The sequence below is a fragment of the Erinaceus europaeus genome, unplaced genomic scaffold, assembly GCF_950295315.1.
Source record: "Erinaceus europaeus unplaced genomic scaffold, mEriEur2.1 scaffold_655, whole genome shotgun sequence".
NCBI classification, from domain to species: domain Eukaryota; kingdom Metazoa; phylum Chordata; class Mammalia; order Eulipotyphla; family Erinaceidae; genus Erinaceus; species Erinaceus europaeus.
In genome coordinates, this window is record NW_026647650.1 from 1 (window position 1) to 21,984 (window position 21,984).

General features: G+C 47.6%; 1 protein-coding gene across 2 annotated transcripts in view; it reads left to right on the forward strand.

The window, feature by feature from the left end:
* Nucleotides 1-65: 65 nt before the first annotated feature.
* Nucleotides 66-21,984, forward strand: part of LOC103115742 (ankyrin repeat and SAM domain-containing protein 6) — a 53,764-nt gene continuing 31,845 nt past the window's right edge. For both annotated transcript variants that reach the window (XM_060184204.1, XM_060184205.1), the window contains exons 1-5: nt 66-284; nt 1,022-1,071; nt 13,119-13,310; nt 15,336-15,489; nt 16,961-17,130. In XM_060184204.1, the coding sequence (XP_060040187.1) occupies nt 101-284; nt 1,022-1,071; nt 13,119-13,310; nt 15,336-15,489; nt 16,961-17,130 (750 nt within the window). In that variant the 5' untranslated portion in view covers nt 66-100. The remainder of the gene's footprint in view (nt 285-1,021; nt 1,072-13,118; nt 13,311-15,335; nt 15,490-16,960; nt 17,131-21,984) is intronic.

The window sequence follows — 21,984 nt, forward strand, 5'->3', positions numbered from 1 at the left end:
CAGGGGAGACAAGACACGCGTGGAATGTCGCTGTGGTCCTGCCTTGGGTGTTCCTGGGACGTGACCCCCTGTGTGGCCTTGACAGTCCTGGTGGAACCGAATGTCCAACCGGTTCCGGAAGCTCAAGCTGATGCAGACGCTGCCCCGTGGGCTGTCAGGCAACCAGCCGCTGCCCTTCTGTGAGGAGCCTGAGCCGGCGCTGGATTCCACAATGAGGGCACCCCCCCAGGACAAGATGGGCCGCTCGGGGCTCCCTGATGCGGCTCCCACAACCAAGGACAATGGTGAGGAAAAAAGTTTCACTTGTAGTGGAGTCTCCGGGATAGGCAGACAGACCAACATCCCTTCTCTGCCTCCTGCTGAAGTCAGAGGGAGGATCTTGGAAGGCGACATGAGAAGAGCCTTGGCCTGGGGCGCTGCTGCTTTTCACGGTAGAAAAAGAAAGACACGGGGGCCTGGCAGTGGCACTCTGCCGTATTACTAAGCGCACGTAGTACTAAGCGCGAGGATCCAGGCAAGGATTCAGGTTCAAGCCCCCCCCCCCCGCTCCCCACCTGCAGGGGAAATCCTCTCCATCTCCCTCTCCCCTCTCAGCTTCTCTCTGTCCTATGGGGAGAAGTGAATTCTAGAGGCTTAGGGCATCTTGGGTGACTTTGCCCAAGCACCAGAGGAGCTCCCCGCACTGATTGGTTGAGGTCTCTTCTCAAGGTCCAGCTCCCCACCCGCAGGCTGGCTCCTCTGTTTGAGACAGACTTATCGACTGGGCGCACCACTTTCAGACCCAGCAGGGCCGTGGCTTCTGGAGAAGCTGAAAACACGCTCTGAGCTGCTTTTTAAATGCTTCCCTGCTGTTCAGATATTGAATGCCAATTATTATTTAATATTTCATCGCTCAGGAGAGTTGATTTTTCCAGGATGAAGGCCAACCCAATCATTCTCCCTCTGGCCATGGACACACACATGGGAGGCAGGGCGGGGGAGGGGGGTCCATCATTTCAGGAAACTTCCATTTGTCTCTCAGGTCCTGGGAGCAAAAGAGGAGAAAGGGAAGATGTGTTCTTGACAACTATGGTGAGTGCGGGGTGGGGGCATCTCTAAAAGCCCTCAGATCTCTGCCAATCGTTAGCTGATTGATTTGCAAGGAGGGCTTTGGGCTTTGCGCCTTGTCTTCCTGGAGGTCGCGGGTGGGGTTGCTGCTGAACCAGATAACAATGAGTACAGCACTGGCACCGAGGAACCGAGGAATCGGAACAGAGGCCGGACCTAAGTCACAGGCTGGCCAGATGGAAGCCCTGGCTGGTCACATTCTTGGGGGGGGGAGGGCGTCCAAACTGAGGGTGGGACACGGGAGGGGTAAGGACATGATGGGCAACATTGGACTCACCATTTTGGTTCTGGAAAGCCAAGGGCAGGAGAAGTAAGAAACGAGAGTGTGTGTCCAGCAAAAGAGAGAGAGTCCCCATTGCTTCTTTAAACTAGAGGTATATAGGGCTGGGGTTGGCTGTAGGTGAATGTTCCCCAGGACCTGTGGCATAAATAAGACAGCTTAGGGGCCAGGCAGTGGAGCGCCTGGTTGAGCGCACATGTGACAATGCATAAGGACCCGGGTTTGAGACCCCTGTCCCCACTTGTGGAGGGAAAGCCTGGCGAGTGGTGAGGCAGGGCTGCAGTGTCTGTCTGTCTCTCTCCCTTTCTATCACCCCTTTCTCTCTTGATCTCTGGCTGACTCTATCCAATAAATAAAGATAAAATATTTAAAAAAATAAGACAGCTCATTTCTCTCTCAAGTTAAGTTTAGAACAGGTCTGATGTTGCATGGAGTTAAGAGGCCTGGGTTCCTTCTAGCAGTCTCCTCAGCAGAGCATCTAGTCCCAAGATCATGTTTATTTTTGGGTCCACAGTAACTGCGTGAGCTCCAGCTGTTTTTGCCTCATTCCAGCTGGAAGGAAGGAAGCAGGCATGGCAAAGAAGTCTCCACAGATGTGTGTCGTGTCCGATGTCTTTAAAGAAGCTCCTGCAAATTGATCTGTCACTCCCGCTTACGGGAGACGGGGCTAGACTTTGGCCACACGTTCTCACCACACTGCTCAGGAGGCAGGAAAAAGGAAGTCTCTGGTCCAGCTAGTCCATGTGTCCTACATATCAGGGAACTGGAAGATGAGTATGGAGAAGGAGGGAGGGGCCAGGAGGTGGTGCATCTGGTTAAGTGCTCACATTACAGTGCTCGAGGACCCGGGTTCAAGTCCCTGGTCCCCACCTGCAGGAGGCAAGCTTCACGAGTGGTGAAGCAGGCCTGCGGGTGTCTCTCTATCTCCCCCACCCCTCTCGGTTTTTTTTTTTCTCTCTCTATCCAATACTAAATCAATCAAAATTGAAAAGAGAGAGAGTGAGTGAGTGCGGGGAGAGGAGCAGTCTCTGTCCAGGGAATGCTGGCCATCATGGCTGTGGTATTTACTCATTTATTTTAGCAGAGGGCTGCTGAGCTCTGGCTTATGGCAGTGCAAGAGATTGAACCCAGGACTTGAGCGTCTCAGTCGCGAAAGCCTTTTGCATAACCACCATATCATCTCCCTAGCACATGGTTGTGCTTTTATTTTTTAATATTTGTTTATTTTCCCTTTTGTTGCCCTTTTTTATTGTTGTAGTAGTAGTTGTTATTGATGTTGTCATTGTTAGATAGGACAGAGAGAAATGGAGAGAGGAGGGGAAGACAGAGAGGGGGAGAGAAAGATAGACACCTGCAGACCTGCTTCACTGCCTGTGAAGCGACTCCCCTGCAGGTGGGGAGCCGAGGGCTCGAACCGGGATCCTTACTCCAGTCTTTGCGCTTTGTGCCAGTGTGTTCAACCCGCTGTGCTACCGCCTGACTCCCGGTTGTGCTTTTTAAATGCAATCCTCCCCAGGAAGTTGTTAGCATAACACCTGGACCAGAATGAGCTCTCAGCTGTCTGCTGTGCAGCCTCAGATGTGCTGCCTTACCCCTCTGGGCTTCACATTCCTCTCGCTAATGGAGAGCCTCCTGCTTGGGGTTGGGCCCAAGTAACTTTAGTTCACAGACTGTAATCTTAACACTGGCCAGGAGAGGGCAGTGTTGGGAAGGAGATGGCAACCGAGGCCCAAAGATAACTTGGGCTGTCTAGGTACCAGGGAGCCTGGGAGTCACCAGGCATCCAGACTGGGTTCTGCCCTGCCTGCCCCCTCCGTGCAGTTGGTGCCAGTTGGTGTCTTTTTAAAAATATTTATTTACCCTTTTGTTGACATTGTTGTGGTTATTGGTGGATAGGACAGAGAAAAATGGAGAGAGGAGGGGAAGACAGAGAGGGGGAGAGAAAGACGGACACTCGCAGACCTGCATCACTGCCTGTGAAGTGACTCTCCTGCAGGTGGGGAGCTGGGGCTCGAACCGGGATCCTTACGCCGGTCCTTGCGCTTTGGGTCACGTGCGCTTAACCTGCTGCACCACCGCCCGACTCCCCAGTTGGTGTCTTTTACACACCTTCGGCGGGAGCCCGAGCTGCCCAATGTCTGGTCATGCGATTCAGTAGCAGCCTATCTTCGGAGCTGTAGCAAAGTGTAAAGAAAAATACAAGCGCTCTTGATCATGCTGTGGAACGTATCAGACCCATCTTCTCTGGGAAGGTTTTCCTTTCCCAGCCTTCTTTGAGTATCTCTGAGTATGAGGCTCAGATGATGCACTCGCTTCACTCAGCCCTTACCGAGTACCAGCACTTTTCCCGTAATTGCCCTGCTGACCTCAGCAGTCGTGGGAGACAGGGACCGGCCCATTCCCCACAGTGTACCCAATCTGTCATAGCCATCTGCTCCATATCCTTTTACTATGATCTTTAAAAACTTTTAAAGAGGGTGTCGGGCGGCAGCGCAGCGAGTTAAGCACACATGGTGCGAAGTGCAAGGACCGGCATAAGGATCCCAGTTCCAGCCCCCGGCTCCCCACCTGCAGGGGAGTCACTTCACCGGCGGTGAAGCAGGTCTGCAGGTGTCTATCTTTCTTTCCCCATCTCTGTCTTCTCCTCCTCTCTCCATTTCTCTCTGTCCTATCCAACAACGACGACATCAATAACAACAACAATAATAAGTACAACAATAAAACAGCAAGGGCAACAAAAGGAAATAAATTTTAAAAATTAAAAAGAATTTTTCCTTTTTTTAATATTTATTTATTTATTCCCCTTTGTTGCCCTGTTTTATTGTTGTAGTTATTATTGATGTCATTGTTGTTGGATAGGACAGAGAGAAAAGGAGAGAGGAGGGGAAGACAGAGAGGGGGAGAGAAAGACAGACACCTGCAGACCTGCTTCACCGCCGGTGAAGTGACTCCCCTGCAAGTGGGGAGCCGGGGGCTCGAGCCGGGATCCTTACGGTGGTCCTTGTGCTTTGCACCACCTGTGCTTAATCCACTGTACCACCCCCACTCCCTTAAAAAGAATTTTTTAAAGAATATGTATTTATTTTTGAATAGTGACAGAAATTGAGAGTGGAGGGGGAAGTTAAGAGGGAGAAGGACAGGGAGACACCTGCAGCCCTGCTTCACCCCCATGTGAAGCTTCCCCCCTGCAGGTGAGGAGCCGGGGGCTTGATCCCAGATCCTTGCACACCGTAATGTGTGCCCTCTAGCAGGCGTGCCACCACCCGGCCCCTCTTCTTATTTTATTTTGAGTTTTTGGATGATGTCCACAGCTTTTCCTAGTTGATTGGGGAGAGCGCCGCACAGCGGCGGCTACGCTATATCCACACCTGCAGAAAGCACCATTTTCTTTTATTTTTAATAGAGACAGAAGTCAAAGGGGCCAGTTGGTGGCACTCCCAGTTAGGCGCACATTTAACCACGTGCAAGGACTCAGGTTAGAGCTTCTGCTCTCCACGTGCAGAATGGACGCTTCGTGAGCGGTGAAGCAGGTTTGTAGGTGTCTCTCCATCTCCCCCGCCCCATCAACTTCTCTCTGTCCTAGCTAATAAAAAGAAACAGAAAAGGAGCAGGGCGGTGGTGCACCTGACTGAGCGCACAGATTACAATTTGCGAAGACTGGGGTTTGAGACACCAGTCTCCACCTGCAGGGAGAAGATTTTGCTAGTGATGAAACAGGGCTGCAAGCGTCTCTCTCCCTCTCTATCACCTCCTTCCATCTCAATTTCTCACTGTCTCTAGCCAATAAATAAATAAAGATAAAAAATAAATGGAAAAAGAATGACCGTATGTAGCAGTGTATTCATAATGCAGGCACTGAGCCCACCCCGCTAGCAATAATAAAACAAGATACTGAAGTTGTAAAGGGCCAGGGAGAGAGAGGGAGAGGGAGAGGGAGAGAGAGAGAGAGAAACACCTGTAACACTGCTTCACCACTCGTGAAGCTTCCCTCCTGCAGATAGGGACTGGGCTTGAACCATGGTGATATGTACGCTCTACCAGATACGCCACCATCTACCCCCCGCCGCCTTATTTTATCTTATTTTGCCACTGGGGTTGCCACTGGGGCTCGATGTCACAGTTCCAGGAGGTTGCTTTTTTTTTTTTTTTCTTTCCTCTAGAAAAGGAATGAGAGATAGACAGAGAGCATCTCTTCTCCACTGCTGGTGAAACTTCCCCACTGTAAGTGCCCCCATGTGATGGCCCAGGACTTGAACCCAGGTCTTTGTGTATAGTAACGTGCATTCTACAGGGTAGCATGCCAGCCCTCTTCTCCATGTTCTTTTTTTTTATTTCTTTATTGGGGAATTAATGCTTTAAATTTGACAGTAAATACAGTAATTTGTACATGCATAACATTTCTCAGTTTTCCATATAACAATACAACCCCCACCTCTGTCATCCTTCTTGGATCTGTATTCTCCCCCCACATACACACACCAGAGTCTTTTACTTTGGTGCAATACGCCAATTCCATTTCAGGTTCTACTTGTGTTTTCTCTTCTGGTCTTGTTTTTCAGCTTCTGTAGAGAGTGAGATCATCCCATATTCATCCTTCTGTTTCTGACTTATTTCACTTAACATGAATTTTTCAAGGTCCATCCAAGATTGGCTGAAAATGGTGAAGTCACCATTTTTAATAGTTGAGAAGTATTCCATTGTTATATAGACCACAACTTGCTCAGCCACTCATCTGTTGTTGGACACCTGGGTTGCTTCCAGGTTTTGGCTGTTACAAATTGTGCTGCCAAGAACATATGTGTACACAGATCTTTTTGGATGGGTGTGTTGGGTTCCTTGGGATCTATGCCCAGGAGAGGAATTGCAGGATCATAGGGTAGGTCCATTTCTAGCCTTCTGAGAGTTCTCCAGACTGTTCTCCACAGAGGGTGGATCAGTTTACATTCCCACCATCAGTGCAGGAGGGTTCCTTTGACCCCACAACCTCTCCAGCATTTGTGGCTGTTAACTTAGTGTTTGCATAGAGGAATGCCACTAACTTTTGAATGTTAATTTTGTAGCCTGACACCTTACTGTATTGCCTGATGATTTCCAAAAGCTTCTTGCTGGATTCCTTAGGTTTTTCTATGTATACTATCATGTCACCTGCAAACAGGGAGAGTTTGACTTCTCTTCCAGCCTGTTTCCCTTGAATTCCTTGTTCCTGCCTGATTGCTATGGCAAGAACTTCCAACACTCTGTTGAATAGTAATGGTGATAGTGGGCAGCCCTGTCTTGTACCTGATGTGAGGAGAAATGCTTCCAGTTTTTCACCATTGAGTATGATGTTGGCTATAGGTTTGCTATATATAGACTCCACTATCTTGAGGAATTTTCCATCTAGTCCCACTTTTTGTAGTGTTTTGATCATAAAGGGTTGTTGTTGTATTTTGTCAAAGGCTTTCTCTGCATCTATTGATAAGACCATGTGGTTTTTGGTCTTGCTTTTGTGGTGGATCACACTGATTGATTTATGTATATTAAACCAACCTTGCATGTCTGGGATAAACCCCACTTGGTCATGATGAACAATCTTTTTGATATACTGCTGTATCCGGTTGGCTAGAATTTTGTTCAATATTTTTGCATCTATGTTCATCAGAGATATTGGTCTGTAGTTTTCTTTTTTGGTTGTGTCCCTGTCTGCTTTTGGTGTCAGGGTGATGTTGGCTTCATAGAAGCTGGGAGGGAGTATTCCAGTGTCTTCAATCTTCTGGAAGACTTTTAAAAGTAGAGGTATTAGTTCTTCTTTGAAGGTTTTGTAGAATTCATTTGTAAAGCCATCTGGCCCAGGACTTTTATTCTTGGGAAGGTTTTTGATAACTGTGTCAATTTCATTAGTTGTGATGGGCCTGTTCATTTTTATCTAGTTCCTCTTTACTTAATTTTGGAAGTTCGTAAGTATCTAGGAAATTGATCATTTCTTCCAGGTTCTCTACCTTGCTGGCATATAGTTGTTCCTAGAAGCCTCGCATGATATGTTGAATTTCTGCGGTGTCTATTGTGATGTTTCTTCTTTCATTTACTATCCAATTTATTTGGGTCTTCTCCTTTTTTGTTTTGTGAGTCTGGCTAAAGGTTTGTTGATTTTGTTCACTCTTTTGAAGAACCAACATTTACTTTTGTTGATCTTTTGTATGGTTTTCTTATTTTCAATGTTATTTTTTTCTCCCCTTTAGTGATTTCTGTCCTTCTGGTAGCTTTAGGGTTCCTTTGTTCTTCTTCTAGGTCTTTAAGATGTGCAATCAGGCTGTTTATTTGTGCTTTTTCTTGTTTCCTAATGTGTGCTTGTATAGCTATGAACTTCTCTCTCAGTACTGCCTTAGCTGTGTCCCAAATATTTTGATAGCCTGTGTCTTCATTTTCATTGAACTCTCAAGACACTTCGACTTGTTCCTTTATTTCCTCTTTGACCAAGTAGTTGTTAAGAAGTGTACTGTTGAGCTTCCACATTTTGGGACTCTTACTAATCTTTTGTTGATTGTTAAGTGTTAGTTTAATTCCACTGTGGTCTGTGAAGATGCTTGGAATGATTTCAATGCTCTTGAATTTGCTGATGCTATCTTTGTGGCCTAACATATGGTCTATCTTTGAGAATGACCAGTGTGGACTTAAGTAAAATGTGTATTCCAGTTTCTTGGGATGAATGACTCTGAAAATGTCCAATAGTTCTAGTTTATCTATCTCCTCATTTAGCTTCCTCAGGTCTTTATTGATTTTTCTGCCTATATGACCTGTCAAGCTGAGAGAGAGGGGTGTTGAAGTCCCCTACTATGACGGTGTTGCTGTTGATATATTTCTATAGCTGTTTGAGTAGATGTTTGATGTTTTTAGATGAATTCTCATTGGGTGCATAGATGTTAATAATTGTCAAGTCCTCTTGATTGACTGATCCACTGAGCATTAAGTAGTGGCCATCCCTATCTTTTTTAATTTTATTGATTTTAAAGTCTAGCGTGTCAGATATGAAAATAGCTGTTTCTGCCCTTTTTGGGGGGCCATTGGCTAGTCTGATAGTTTTCCATCCTTTTACTTTGAGTCTGTGCTTGTCTTGTTGAGTTAGGTGGGTTTCTTGTAGGCAACATATTGTTGGGTTGCATCTTCCTACTCTGTGCCTTTTAATAGGTGAATTCAGACCATTGACATTTATTGATATCAAAGAGTCAAGATATTTTAACATTCTAAAACTTTTAGAGTTTTCGAATGTTCTGAATTACGGCCTATTTATGGTGGTTGACTGTTTATAGGAGACCTTTCAGAACTTCTTTCAGGGCAGGCTTGGTGATAATTGATTCTTTCAACTGTTCCTTGTCTGAGAAGGTTTTTATGCCTCCATCTAGTCTGAGTGAGAGTCTAGCAGGATACAGTAGTCTTGGTTGAAAGCCTTTCTCATTGAGCACTAGATAGATATCTTGCCATTCTCTTCTGGCCTGTAGTGTTTGTGTGGAGAAGTCTGCAGCTAATCTTATGGGTTTTCCTCTGTAGGTGACTCTTTGTTTTTCTCTTGCAGCCTTCAGGATCCTTTCTTTATCCTTATTCCTTTCTATTTTCAATATGATATGTCTTGGTGTCTCTGTGTCTGGGTTAATTCTGTTTGGGACCCTCTGGACTTCTTGAACCTTTATGTCTTTGAAGTTGTCTAGAGAAGTCCTCAGCTATTAGGTCCTGAAGAATGTTTCCTTCCCCTCCCTGTCTTTCTTCCTCTGGTAAGCCAATAATATGTATATTGTTTCTTTTGAAGTCGTCCCATAAGGTCTCTGTTGTTGTTTTCATTATTTCTTAATCTCTTTTTGAGATCTCTTACTTCTTTTTTAGTTGTCTCTAGTTTGTCCTTGATCTAGCTAATTCAGTCTTCAGCCTCATTGATTCTATTCTCTCTCCCCTCTACTGTTTTCTGGAGTTCATCTATTTTGTTACCCTGTTCTGATACTGTTTTAGCTTGTTCAGCTAGTTGTGTTCTTAGCTCAGCTATTTCAGCTTTCAGCTCTCTAATAACCTTGACATAATTAGAGTTTTCTTCTAGGGTATCATTTGTTGTTTCTGCATTTCTGATGACAATTCTTTCAAACTCTTTACTCACTCCTGTGATTATTTCCTTAACTAGTGTTTGGATGTTGACCGTATTATTTTGTGCTTCAACCTTTGGGGGGCTTTTAGCTGGACTCTTGTCCTGGTTCATTTCTCCAATATTTCTTCTTGTTAGTTTAACCATTTTATATAGTATATTATGAGGTCCCTCTCTCAGTACTTTTCAAATTACTGATCACTCTTGCCTGGATTGACTTGTGTCTAAGTAAGGTAATTAAAGGGTTCACAGTTGTGGAAATTGATAGTTGTTTCAAAAATATTTTAATCCCTGAGTTGGAGCTCAGTGGCTTAAAAGCCTCTTTTTTGATTTTTCTTTCCTGTAGGCTATGAGAGCCTGAGGGCTTTTAAACTATAAGTAGGCTTCTTAGCTTAATCACTGACTCCTGACCAAGAGATAAAGCAGGGAGGGGCAGAGATAATCCTGTGGTTATGCAAAGAGACTCTCATAGCCCCACCACTATGCCACTGAGGTACAGATCTTCTCCTGAGTTTCCTGGTTAGTTTTCTGTGCCCTGGTGTCAACACAGGGCTTCCCCCCTCTCCTCCAGCCTCTTAGGGCAGTAGCAATGGAGACTCTCAGTTGCATTTGGTGAGTCTTAGGGGAGTCCTCTGCTCCCTTCAGCCGTCTTTTTGTTGGTGGAACAGACTGGATGTGGGGTCTCAACTGGTAAACTGCTGGGCTGTTACCAGCCACTTAATCTCACCCTAGGCTCCTCTCTGTCCACGAGCCACACGTGTTTGCACTCACCGGTGATTTGGTGGGTTCTTGAAGGCGTTCTAGTCCTGTCTTGCTGTGGTCCCAGGTGGTCTCCTTTGGTATTGCTAGTTGACCCGGCAGAGGAGAGAGAGAGAAACACAGCTGCTGCTGCTGCTGCTCCATAGCCCCAGCTTTGGATTTCTCCATGTTCTTTATTTTTTTTTGATATTTATTTATTTATTCCTTTTGCTGCCCTTGCTCTTCTCTTGTTGTAGTTAGTGTTGATGTTATTGATATCGTCGTTGTCGGATAGGACAGAGAGAAATGGAGAGAGGAGGGGAAGACAGAGGGGGGAGAGAGAAAGATAGACACCTGCCGGGGGCTCGAACTGCAATCCTTACGCCAGTTTGCAGAGAAATTGAGAGGCAGGGAGACAAAGAGAGGGAAAGAGACAGAGTGACACCTGCAGACTTGCTTCAGCACTCATGAAGCTCCCCCCCCCACACACAGGTGGGGACCAGTTATCTGAACCTGGGTCCTTGCGCACTGTAACATGTGAGCTTACCCAGGTGTGGCACTGCCTGATCCCCTGCTCTTAAATACTTTTTAGTGACACTCTTTGCAGTGACTGTTTGACATAATGTCCATTTGAGGATCTGGCCTTGCGTCCTTGCCCAGGTCCGGCTATGGAAGTTTTTGCTGTGTTAATGGCAGAGCGCAAGGACCAGCGCAAGGATCCCAGTTCCAACCCCCGGCTCCCCACCTGCAGGGGAGTCGCTTCATAGGCGGTGAAGCAGGTCTGCAGGTGTCTGTCTTTCTCTCCTCCTCGCTGTCTTCCCCTCCCTCTCTCCATTTCTCTCTGTCCTAGCCAACAACAATGACATCAATTACAGCAACAACAATAATTCCTACAACAACAATTAAAAAAAAGGGCAGCAAAAGGGAAAATAAATGAAAAATAAGAAGAATAAAGAAATACCCCGTGTGGACTCTGCACCTGCCAGTGTCCTCAGCCTTCTCCCAGTCTGTCCCCTCCCCCCACTTGCCAGGTGAGGTTTCTGGGGCTCATTGTGGGGGTGGCACGTGTTCAAAGACTCTTAGCAAAACTCTTCAAGATCCAGGGTGGGTACCCTGGATGCTCAGCCAGCAACCTGGCATGCTCTTGTCCTGCCTCCTTGTGTCCTGCAGAGGGCGCCAGTGTTCCTCCCTCCCCCAGGCAGATGGAGGCTGGCCAGGGGACCCTGCTGAGTGGGCATTCACAGCCATCCTTCCAGAGATGCCCGCCTGCCTGGCTCCCTGAGGCAGGTTTAGCTGTGGGATGCCCTTCCCTGCAAAGGACCATCTGACATCAAGTTCAGCTGTCGTTTCTTAATTAACGTCAGCCTGGACTGTGTGAAGGCTCTACCTTCCTGCACCAGCCATGGCTGAGTGGATTGGAGATGGACCCCAGATCCCATTTCCACAATCTCAAACTGAGTTCCAGTTGGAGATGTCAGCAGTAGGCGGTGTGGCCCGAGTGGGCGTGATGCAGTGGGGACGGGGAGGCCATGTCTCCTGGGCTCTGCAGGCCCCTGTGAGCCGGCCTGGGGCTCCCAGCTCCTCCCCACCTGCCCTTCCTCTTGGCTCTCACAGCTCTGGGCACACTAGTTTCCTGAGATGTCCACACACGTGTTCTACTTCTTTTTCTTTCTTTCTTTTTATTTATTATTGGATAGAGGCGGAGAGGAATTGAGAGGGGTGGAGGAGATAGAGAAGGGAAGAGACAGACACCTGCAGTCCTGCTTCACCACTCATAAAGCTTTTCCCCTGAAGGTGGGGACCGGGGGCTCGAACCTGGGTCCTTGCTCATTGTAATATGTGTGCTTAACCAGGTGTGCACATCACCGCCTGGCTCCTGTGTTCTGATTTGCTTTTTTCCTTCTTTTTATTATTGGATAGAGACAGAAATTGAGAGAGGAAATAGAGAGGAGAAGAGACACACCTGCAGCCCTGCTTTACCACTTGTGAAGCTTCCCCCTGTAGGTGGGGACCAGGGCCCTGACGTAGGACCTTGTGCTTAATCAGGTGCACACCACCGCCTGGCCTCCTGTGTTCTGTCTTCCTTCCTTCCTTCCTTCCTTCCTTCCTTCCTTCCTTCCTTCCTTTCTTTTTTTTGCCTCCAGGGTTATTGCTGGGGCTCGGTGCCTGCACTACAAATCCACTGTCCCTGGAGGCCATTTTTCCCATTTTGTTGTCCTTATTGTTGCCCTTGTAGTTGTTATTGTTATTGTTGTCATAGCTGTTGTCATTGTTGGATAGGACAGAGAGAAATGGAGAGAGGAGGGGAAGACAGAGAAGGGGAGAGAAAGACAGACAGCTGCAGACCTGCTTCACCACTTGCAAAGCAACCCCCCTGCAGGTGGGGAGCCGGGAGCTCGAACCGGGATCCTTATGCCGGTCCTTAGGCTTTGCACCATGTGTGCTTAACCTGCTGCACTACTGTCCAGCCCCGTTCTGTTTTTCTTACCTCCAAACTCTCCCACGTCTGTTCCCTAGCCTGCAATCCTTTCCCCTTCCCTCACTGCCAGCTTTCATGGGCCTTTGGGATCTGCCAAAGACAGACCGCCCCCACCCAGCTGCAGCAGAGAGTACCCCTCCCCAGCAGACTTTGGTTCACCCCAAACACCATTTGGCTTCCCCTCAGCTCTCCCTCCCTCCACTCTGTCCCTGCTCCAGCCTGGCTGTGGCAGCCCCATCATAGAGAATCAGGGGCTAGGAGCAGAACTCTGCCTGTCACGTGGGCTTCCACTTTCATAGAGGGGCAGAGGGAGTTCGTTCTCCGCAAGGTGGGAACAGTGTGCTTTCTCCCACAGCCAGTAGCCCGCCAGGGTCTTGTGTCACCCCACAGTCTGTCTTTTTTTTTTCCAGCTTCGGAATGGAGCCCCCTTCACCCGACTGCCAAGTGACAAGCTGAAGGCCATCATCCCTCCTTTCTTACCCCCTTCCAGTTTTGAGCTTTGGAGTTCTGATGGCTCCCGGACATGTCGCCATGGGAAGACAGAATCCATGAAGACAAGAGCCAGCAGGGGCCACCCTGGGGGTGGCAGGAGCACGGAGACAGTAAGTCACCCAGCGGAAGTGCTATGCCAGGACACTCACTGCTGAAACCGGGAGGTGTTGCCCGCAGAACGAACCCCAGAGGGGGACAAAACTTTTTTCTTAATGAGTTAATTTGTGACCAGTGACACATGGTTGTGACACAGCTCCACACTCCTGATGACCATTCCCCCCCCTTTTCATTCTTCTTTTTTTTTTTTAATGAAAAAATCCAGCACTCCTGGTGGCCATTTTTTAAAAAAATTATCTTTACTTATTTGTTGGCTAGAGATAGTCAGAAAACAAGAGAGGAGATAGGGTGAGAGACAGAGAGACACCTGCAGCCCTGCTTCACCACTCGCAAAGCTTTCCTCCTGCAGGTGGGGACCAGGGGCTCAAACCTGAGTCCTTGTGCACTGTAACATGTGCACTCAACCAGGTGTGCCACCACCTGGCCCCCTTTTTTATTTTTTAAAAAATATCTATTATTGGATAGAGACTGAAAAATTGAGAGGGGAGGGGGAGGGGGAGGTAGAGGGGGGAAAAACAGCTGCGACTCTACTTCACCACTTCTGAAGCTTTCTCCTTGCAGGTGAGGAACAGGGGCTTGAACCTGAGTCCTTACACACTGTAATGTGTGCACTTAGCCAAGTGCACCGCCCCCTGGCCCCTATAATTTATCTTTAATAGAGGGTGAGAGACAGGAGAGAAATAGAGTGGTCGAGACCCCTGCAGCACTGCTTCACCGCTCGTGAACTTACACACACACACACACACACACACACACACACACCCCGTAGACGGGGACTGGGACCTTAAGCCCTGGTAATGTGCGTGCCTCACTGGCTAAGCTGCCACCTGCGGGACCCTGAAGTGATAGCCTTTCATCTGATAAAATAATCCTATAAAGGGACTTAATCATGTAAACTGATGGAAATGTTGGAGTGAAAGGGGGTAAAACCTGGAACTCCTCCAGCCCAAGTGAAGACAGTCGACTGCATCTAGTGTGACCTTTGACCTCTGAGGAAACCAGAAGGCAGAAAGAGGGCAGGGAGTCACTGAGTGTCACCCAACCGGGAGGGGCGGACTTGGGACGAGAGGTCCGGTTCTGGCTTCTATTGAGCTATTGCTCAGGCCTGTGACCAAGACTGAGCTGTAAGAGGCAGTTCTGCGCACACTGATGTCTATTTGCAGGCAGCGTGACTGCCATGGGCCACAGCGGCTTCTCTCGTGGTGTGGGTCTGCCTCTGTGGTGTTCTGCATAGGCTCCTCCCACAGTGGAGACCAGCTCTGTGTTGGAGAGGCAGTGACTGGGGCAGACTGAACCTGGCCCAGCCACCATGTGCCGAGTGACAGAAGTCCGGGGCCTTTTGTCTGTAGACTGAAATTACCCCTGGTGTTTAGTGCTGCCTGCCAGGTCCATTGTAACAGCAGATCTTGAGGCAGAGACCAGAGCCCGGTACCTGGACATGCTCAAAATGGCTAGGTGAGGGAGTTGGGTGGTGGCGCAGCGGGTTAAGTGCACGTGGAGCAAAGCACAAGGACCGGCATAAGGATCCCGGTTTGAGCCCCCAGTTCCCCACCTGCAGAGGAGTTACTTCACAAGCAGTGAAGCAGGTCTGCAAGTGTCTTATCTTTCTCTCCCCCTCTCTGTCTTCCCCTCCTCTCTCCATTTCTCTCTGTCCTATCTAACAACGATGACAACAATAACTACAACAACAATAAAACAACAAGGGCAACAAAAGGGAATAAATAAATAAATGATTTAAAAAAATGGCTAGGTGAGTTTCCACCCATTCAATCTTCCCATGCGGAGCATTAACAAGGACTGAGCCCGAGTTCAGGATTACATTAGGGTTGTTGTCAGAGAGACGTGAACTCCTAGCCCTCAGGGATCCCAGCAGGCTGAGTCCGGAATGTTCCGGCTGTCTGGATGCAGACATCCCTTGAGCTGAGACAGCTGACCTGCAGGTCTTTCCTCACTGTGATTCTTGCTTCGGGAGGAGAGGACAGGAAACCTTAACCTGGATATTGTCCTTGCTCTTGCAGGCTCCTGTCAGGCCAGTGAAGTTCCCGTCTCTCTCCAGAAGCCCAGCCTCTCCCACCAACTCTGGAAACTTCAACCACTCTCCTCATTCCTCAGGCTGCTCCAGTGGGGTCGGGGGCATGAGCAGACATGGCGGGGAGCTACAGAACCGCTCAGGTGGGTCCCGGGATGGATGGGTGCGCCAGTCCCCTGGGGGCTGCCATACTGTGCCTTTATCCTTAAGGTGCTGAAGGTTTCTCCAGTGTATTCACTAGTCTGAGTTACTATTTGTTTTAGTGATTTAATAATGATTAACAAGATTGTAAGGCACAATTCCACTGTTCCCACTACTGGAATTCCATGTCCCATCCCCTCCATTGGAAGCTTCCCTATTCTTTTTTTTTTAAGTCTTCACAATTGATAATATCACTACCCATTTCTTTATTTTCCAAATGAGTAAACTAAGATACAGAGAGGTCAGGTTAGTTAGACAGGTGCTTATAAGTCCCAGATCTGGGATTTGATTGAGGCTTGTCTGCCTCTAAATGCTATGTTTTGCCCCTATCTCATCCTGTCTCCTATCTTTTTTTTTTTAATTTTGCCTCTTCCCCCTCTTTCTTCTCTCTCTCTCTCTCTCTCTCCCTCCCTCCCTCTCTTTCTCTTTTACTCTCCCCCTCACCCCAGTTGCAATACACCAATTCCAGTTCAAGTTCTACTTATGTTTTTTTTTTCTGATCTTGTTTTTCAACTTCTGCCTGAGAGTGACATCATCTCATATTCATCCTTCAGTTTCTGACTTATTTCACTTAAGATGATTTTTCCAAGCTCCATCCAAGATGGGCTGAAAACAGTGAAGTCACCATTTTTAATAGCTGAGTAGTATTCCATTGTGTATATAGACCATAACTTGCTCAGCCACTCATCTCTTGTTGGACACCTGGGTTGCTTCTAGGGTTTGGCTATTACAAATTGTGCTGGAAGCTTCCCTATTCTTTATCCCCCTGGAAATAAGGACCAGGACCAAAATTCTTTTTTTTTTCCTCCAGGGTTATTGCTGGGGCTCAGTGCTGGCACTATGAATCCATAGCTCCTGGAGGCCTTATTTTTTCCTTCTGTTTTATTCTATAGAACAGAGAGAAATTGAGAGAGGAGCAAGAGATGGGGGGAGGGGAGAGAAGGATAGACACCTGCAGACCTGCTTCACAGCTTGTGAAGCTTTCCTCCTGTAGGTAGGGAGCTGGGGACTCGAACCCAGATCCTCACGTGGGTCCTTATGCTTTGTACTATGTGTTCTTAACCTGGTGTGCCATTGCTGACCCCCAGGACCAAAATTCTTTATGGAGTGCAGAAGGTGGAAGGTCTGGTTTCTGTAGTTGCTTCTCTGCTGGACATTGGCAGGTGGATCCAGACCCTCAGCCTGTTTCTGTCTTTCCCTAGTGGGGTTGGGCTCTGGAGAGCTGAGGTTCCTGGATGCATCGGAGGTGGTGATGACTGTTAGTTCTCCGGCAGAGTCCTTGCTGGTCAGCCTTGACCCCAAGCCACACTGGGAGAGAATCCAGAGAACATGTTCCTGTCTCAGCCAGGTCAGCATGCAAAGCCCACCCGGCCACCCAACCTACAGCCAACACTCCTGCTCCTATCTCCTCAGGTAACAGCATAGACAGTGTCCTGTCACAGATCGCTGCCCAGAGGAAAAAAGCAGCTGGATTATCTGAGCAGAAGCCCAGCCACCGGTCAAGTCCCGTTGGACCAGCACCAGGGTCCAGCCTGCAGGAACTCCCGGTCTCTCCTGCAGATGGCAGCAGCCCCGGCTGTAAGGTCAGTGCTCTCTCCTCCTCTGCCTCTGTCCTAACTCAGCACATGTTCTGGGGAGCAGAAGCAGTGCCCCAGTGGTGAAGCAGCCTTAAAGACTAACTTCTGGATTTTCTGAGAAGGCTGGCCTCAGCTAGGCAGTCTCTGAGGTCACTTCCTGTGTCGAGAACCTTCTGAAGCCAGGCGCCTGACTCCAGCCCTACTCCCAGAGCACCTGCAGGGATTGGGAGGTCGCTGAGTATGTGCTGCTCAGGGCACAGCAGGCCTGAGGTGCTCCTGCAGCTGTCCCTTGCTCAAGCTTACTCACGGACTGGAATACAGGCTCAGCGTGTGTCCAGAAGACTCCCTGTGAGTCACTAGAACACTGACAATAGTTCTCCCGTGTTCCTGTGTTGACCAGGGCTTCATGACTACTCTCAGAGGTCGTGTGGACACAGAAGTCTCCCTTCCACGTGGCAGAAGCTTTCTTAGAGAAGGGAGGCATGGGGGTTACACGTACTTGAGTGCACATAGTACTAAGTGCAAGGACCTGCTCAAGGATATGAGTTTGAGACCCTGCTCCCCACCTGCAGAGGGGTCGCTTCACAAGTGGTGAAGCAGGTCTGCAGGCATCTGTCTTTCTCTCTCCCTCTCTCGCCTTTCTCTCTTAATTTCTGTCTGTCCTATCCAGTAAAAATGGAAAAAAAGGGAGTGGGTTAAGCGCAGTTAGACTATCTGAAAGCGTTATGTCTGAACCTTTGCCCACAAGTGCTGACAGAGATGGAATTTTTTTTTTTTGTCTCCAGGGTTATTGCTGGGGCTCGGTGCCTGCACCATGAATCCACTGCTCCTGGAGGCCATTTTCCCCCCTTTTGTTGCCCTTGTTGTGGTTATTATTGTTGTTGTTGATGTCGTTCATTGTTGGATAGGACAGAGAGAAATGGAGAGAGGAGGGGAAGACAGAGAGTGGGAGAGAAATAGACACCTGCAGACCTGCTTCACCACCTGTGAAGCAACTCCCCTGCAGGTGGGGAGCCAGGGGCTAGAACCGGGATCCTCATGCTGGTCCTTGGGCTTTGTGCCATGTGCACTTAACCCGCTATGCTACTGCCTGGACGGACCCCCAGAGATGGAAATTTTGTTGCCCTTGGATTTTGTTGTTGTTGTTGTAGTTATTATTGTTGTTGATGTCGTCGTTGTTGGATAGAACAGAGAGAAATGGAGAGAGGAGGAGAAGACAGAGAGGGGGAGAGAAAGACAGACACCTGCAGACCTGCTTCCACCGCCTGTGAAGCAACTTTCTCCTGCAGGTGGGGAGCCGGGGACTCGAACCAGGATCTTTATGCCGGTCCTTGCGCTTTGCGCCACATGCGCTTAACCTGTTGCGCTACCACCAGACTCCCAGAGATGGAAATTTTAATGGATGTATGAGAGAGCACTTTTTGCCCAACCACTGTTGGCTACACACCTCTTGTTTGTTACTCCAAAGCTCTATTACAATCAGACCTACATAATCAGGTTCTTTTTAAGACAGCTCTAGAAAAAGTTTCTCTCTGTATACATTGTGTGTCTTCCAATATGTTCAAAACCACTTGTGGAATTAGGTTCCTTTCGGATTTCAGCTCTAAAAAGGAAATCTCTGCTGACATTCTGATACATTTTCTTTCATCAGGTAGTAAGACTTACATGGTCATTGTATTTCTCTTCTTGCCTTTGCTGCTTGAAAACTCAGAGCTCCTCTTTTTTTCCCCTTCTGTTTCTGACTTATTTCACAACATGGTTTCTTCAAGCTCCATACAACATGGGCTGAAAACAGTGAAGTCATCATTTTTTATAGTTGAGTAGTATTCCATTGTGTAGATATACCACAACTTGCTCAGCCACTCATCTGTTGTTGGACACCTGGGTTGCTTCCAGGTTTTGGCTATTACAAATTGTGCTTCTACGAACATATGTGTACACAGATCTATTTGGATGGGTGTGTTGGGTTCCTTGGGATCTATGCCCAGGAGAGGAATTGCAGGGTCATAGGGTAGGTCCATTTCTAGCCTTCTGAGAGTTCTCCACAGATGTTGGACCAATTTACATTCCCACCAGCAATGCAGGAGGGTTCCTTTGACCCCACAACCTCTCCAGCATTTGCTGCTGCTACCTTTTCTCATAGAGCTACCCATCAAAGTAAATCTGCAGGCGGGCTAGATAGCATAATGGTTATGCAAAGAGGCTCTCATGCCTGAGGCTTCAAAGTCCTAGGTTCAATGCTCCACACCACCATAAGCCAGAGCTGAGAAGGACTCTGGTTAAAATAAACAGATAAATAAAGTAAATCTCCTAGTCTGAGCTTTGATACAGTTTTCCCTTTCTGACTATCTGAAATTCTATTTCAGTTTTTTTGATGGTTTAGTTGCCTTTGCTATATGATAGCAGTTTTCTTTAATCAGCCTTGGACATAGGGAGGCCTCTAAGTTATAAGTGATATTAACTGTGACCTTGCATGGATCCTCTTAGGGGAATATGGTGTAATCTTTATAGTAGCAGATTCTAAATGAAAGGAAATTGTGTCTGTAGACGCATACAGGAAATAATCAGCGGAGTGATTGGTCCAGGTTAGTGATCACCATTACTGTTAACACAGCAGTGTGCTGTCTTGTGGGGGGTTGTTATAAAATGCAGACTCAGGTCACAGCCTAGAGAACCTGCTTCTGCCCCCAGAGTATTGGCAACCAGCACCCTACCTTTAATCAAAGGACGTTGTGGTGGATTTTCCTAGGACTTTTCAAATGTGCCCTTAGGAAGAAGTAGAAGTCAGAGTTGTGGGCTTCCTGACTCTGGAGTGTGTGCCTTTGTTTAAAGCGAGTACAGCTTTGTGGGACTATGTGAAAGCTTGGTAGAGCTTAGGGGAGCTCTCCCATCCCTGGATGGAGGTCTGGAAAGACACCCCACTTGTTAGCCTCTCTCCTCATAGAGATGAGCCAAGAGGGAAAAGTCTCCCAGACTCAGTTTCTCCTTGTTAGTCTCTCAAGCTCACAGAAAGCCTACAGGCCTCTCACACTTAGTTCCCCCTGCTAGCAGGCCAAATGGCTGCCTGCTTTAGGGTTCACTCAAAGTTCACACATCCACTTCACCTTTTGATCATAAAGGAGAACACACTCTATCATATACCCCCCCACCAATATCAGGCAGTGAGACCCCCATATTCTATTTCCTTGTGCCCTTGGATATCTGTGATTTACATCCAGCTTTGTTTTTCTTCTACTCTACCTCACCTTACTGGTTTAACCCCTATGCTTCTCTCAAATACCTTTGGATAATTAACTCACCTGCATCATGGAAACTAAGTGTCTTGACCTTTATGTATCTCATCAACTCTTGTCATACCAGCCCCCTACCATAGGGACAAGCTGACCTTTAAGAAACCTGTAATTTCTGACATATGTGAAAAATGTTCTTTGTTTAACTCAGTATAAAGACCTGTACTCTTCTCCAAATAAACGAATGTTCGTACCAGAATATTCCCCAATGCCTCTTTCTGAATTCGTGCAGCCACTAGAGCTGGTGAAGGAGGGTCGGAGGCTTACCCCCTGGTTGGAGTCACTCCACGTGAGCCCCAGCACAGCTTGCTGACAAAGTCTTTCTTTGTTCTTTTTTGTCTTTTTTATTGAGTAGAGACAGTCAGAAATCAACAGGGAAGGGGAAGATAGAGAGGGAGAGAGACAGAGAGACACCTACAGACCTGCTTTACCACTTGTAAAGTTTTCCCCATGCAGGTGGGGACTGGGGACTTGAACCCAGGTCCTTGTGCCCTGTGACATGTGCACTCAACCAGTTGCACCACTTGGTACACTGGCAAAGGCAAGGTCTCTAGCGAGATTGCAATGCAGTTCAGCATGAAGTAAGTTTTTAGAGGCACGCAGTAGGGGTAGTCAGAGTTCAAGGATGTTTCCCAGAATCCTGGAAGCCCAAAGGGCCACTAGGCATATCAGCTTTCTATTCTGACTCTCAATCTCAGTTGTTTAAAGCTAAAAGCGTTTCCTTAGCTTATGATTGAGTGAGGCTGCAGTGTAGCCTGGACTTCAGGTGGTTACTTGGGTCTGGGGGCTTACTTAACGTGTCTGGGTGTCAGGTAGAACGAGCATGGTAACTGGGCTGTGTGTCCACAGCAGGCTTGGGCATGTTCTCATGGCAACGGCTGAAGTCCTGAGCTGAAAATTAATCAAGTTGTTTTCAGGAAACTTATTTACTGCGGAACATAGGTACATAGTCAAGGATGTTGATCCAGGGAGGACTGAAGGTGGCATCTCCTATACCAGCAATCTGCCTTACTGAGACATAGGGACTAGTTAACTCACTGGGTACTTGCCCCTTCCCTTAGTACTGCCCGCATGGTTTAAAATATGTTTCTGGGAGTTGGACGGTAGAACAGCGGGTTAAGCACACTTGATACAAAGCGCAAGGACTGGCATAAGGATCCCAGTTTGAGCCCCAGGCTTCCTACCTGCACGGGGATCGCTTCACAGGCAGTGAAGCAGATCTACAGGTGTCTGTCTTTGTCTCCCCCCCTCTGTCTCCCCTCTTGTCTCCATTTCTCTCTGTCCTATCAACAACAATGACAGCAATAATAACAACAATAATAACTACAACAATAAAAGAACAAGGGCAATAAAATGTAATAAATAAAAAAGTCTTTTAAAAATACATTTCTGTTTTGGAGTAGGATAGATCTTTTTTTTTTCTTTTTTAAATTTTATTTACTTTTTAATGTATTACTTATTACTGGATAAAGGCAGAAATTGACAGGGGAGGAAGAGGTAGAGAGGGAAAGAGACAGACAGACACCTGCAGCCCTGCTTTACCACTTGTGAAACTTTCCCTCTGCAGGTG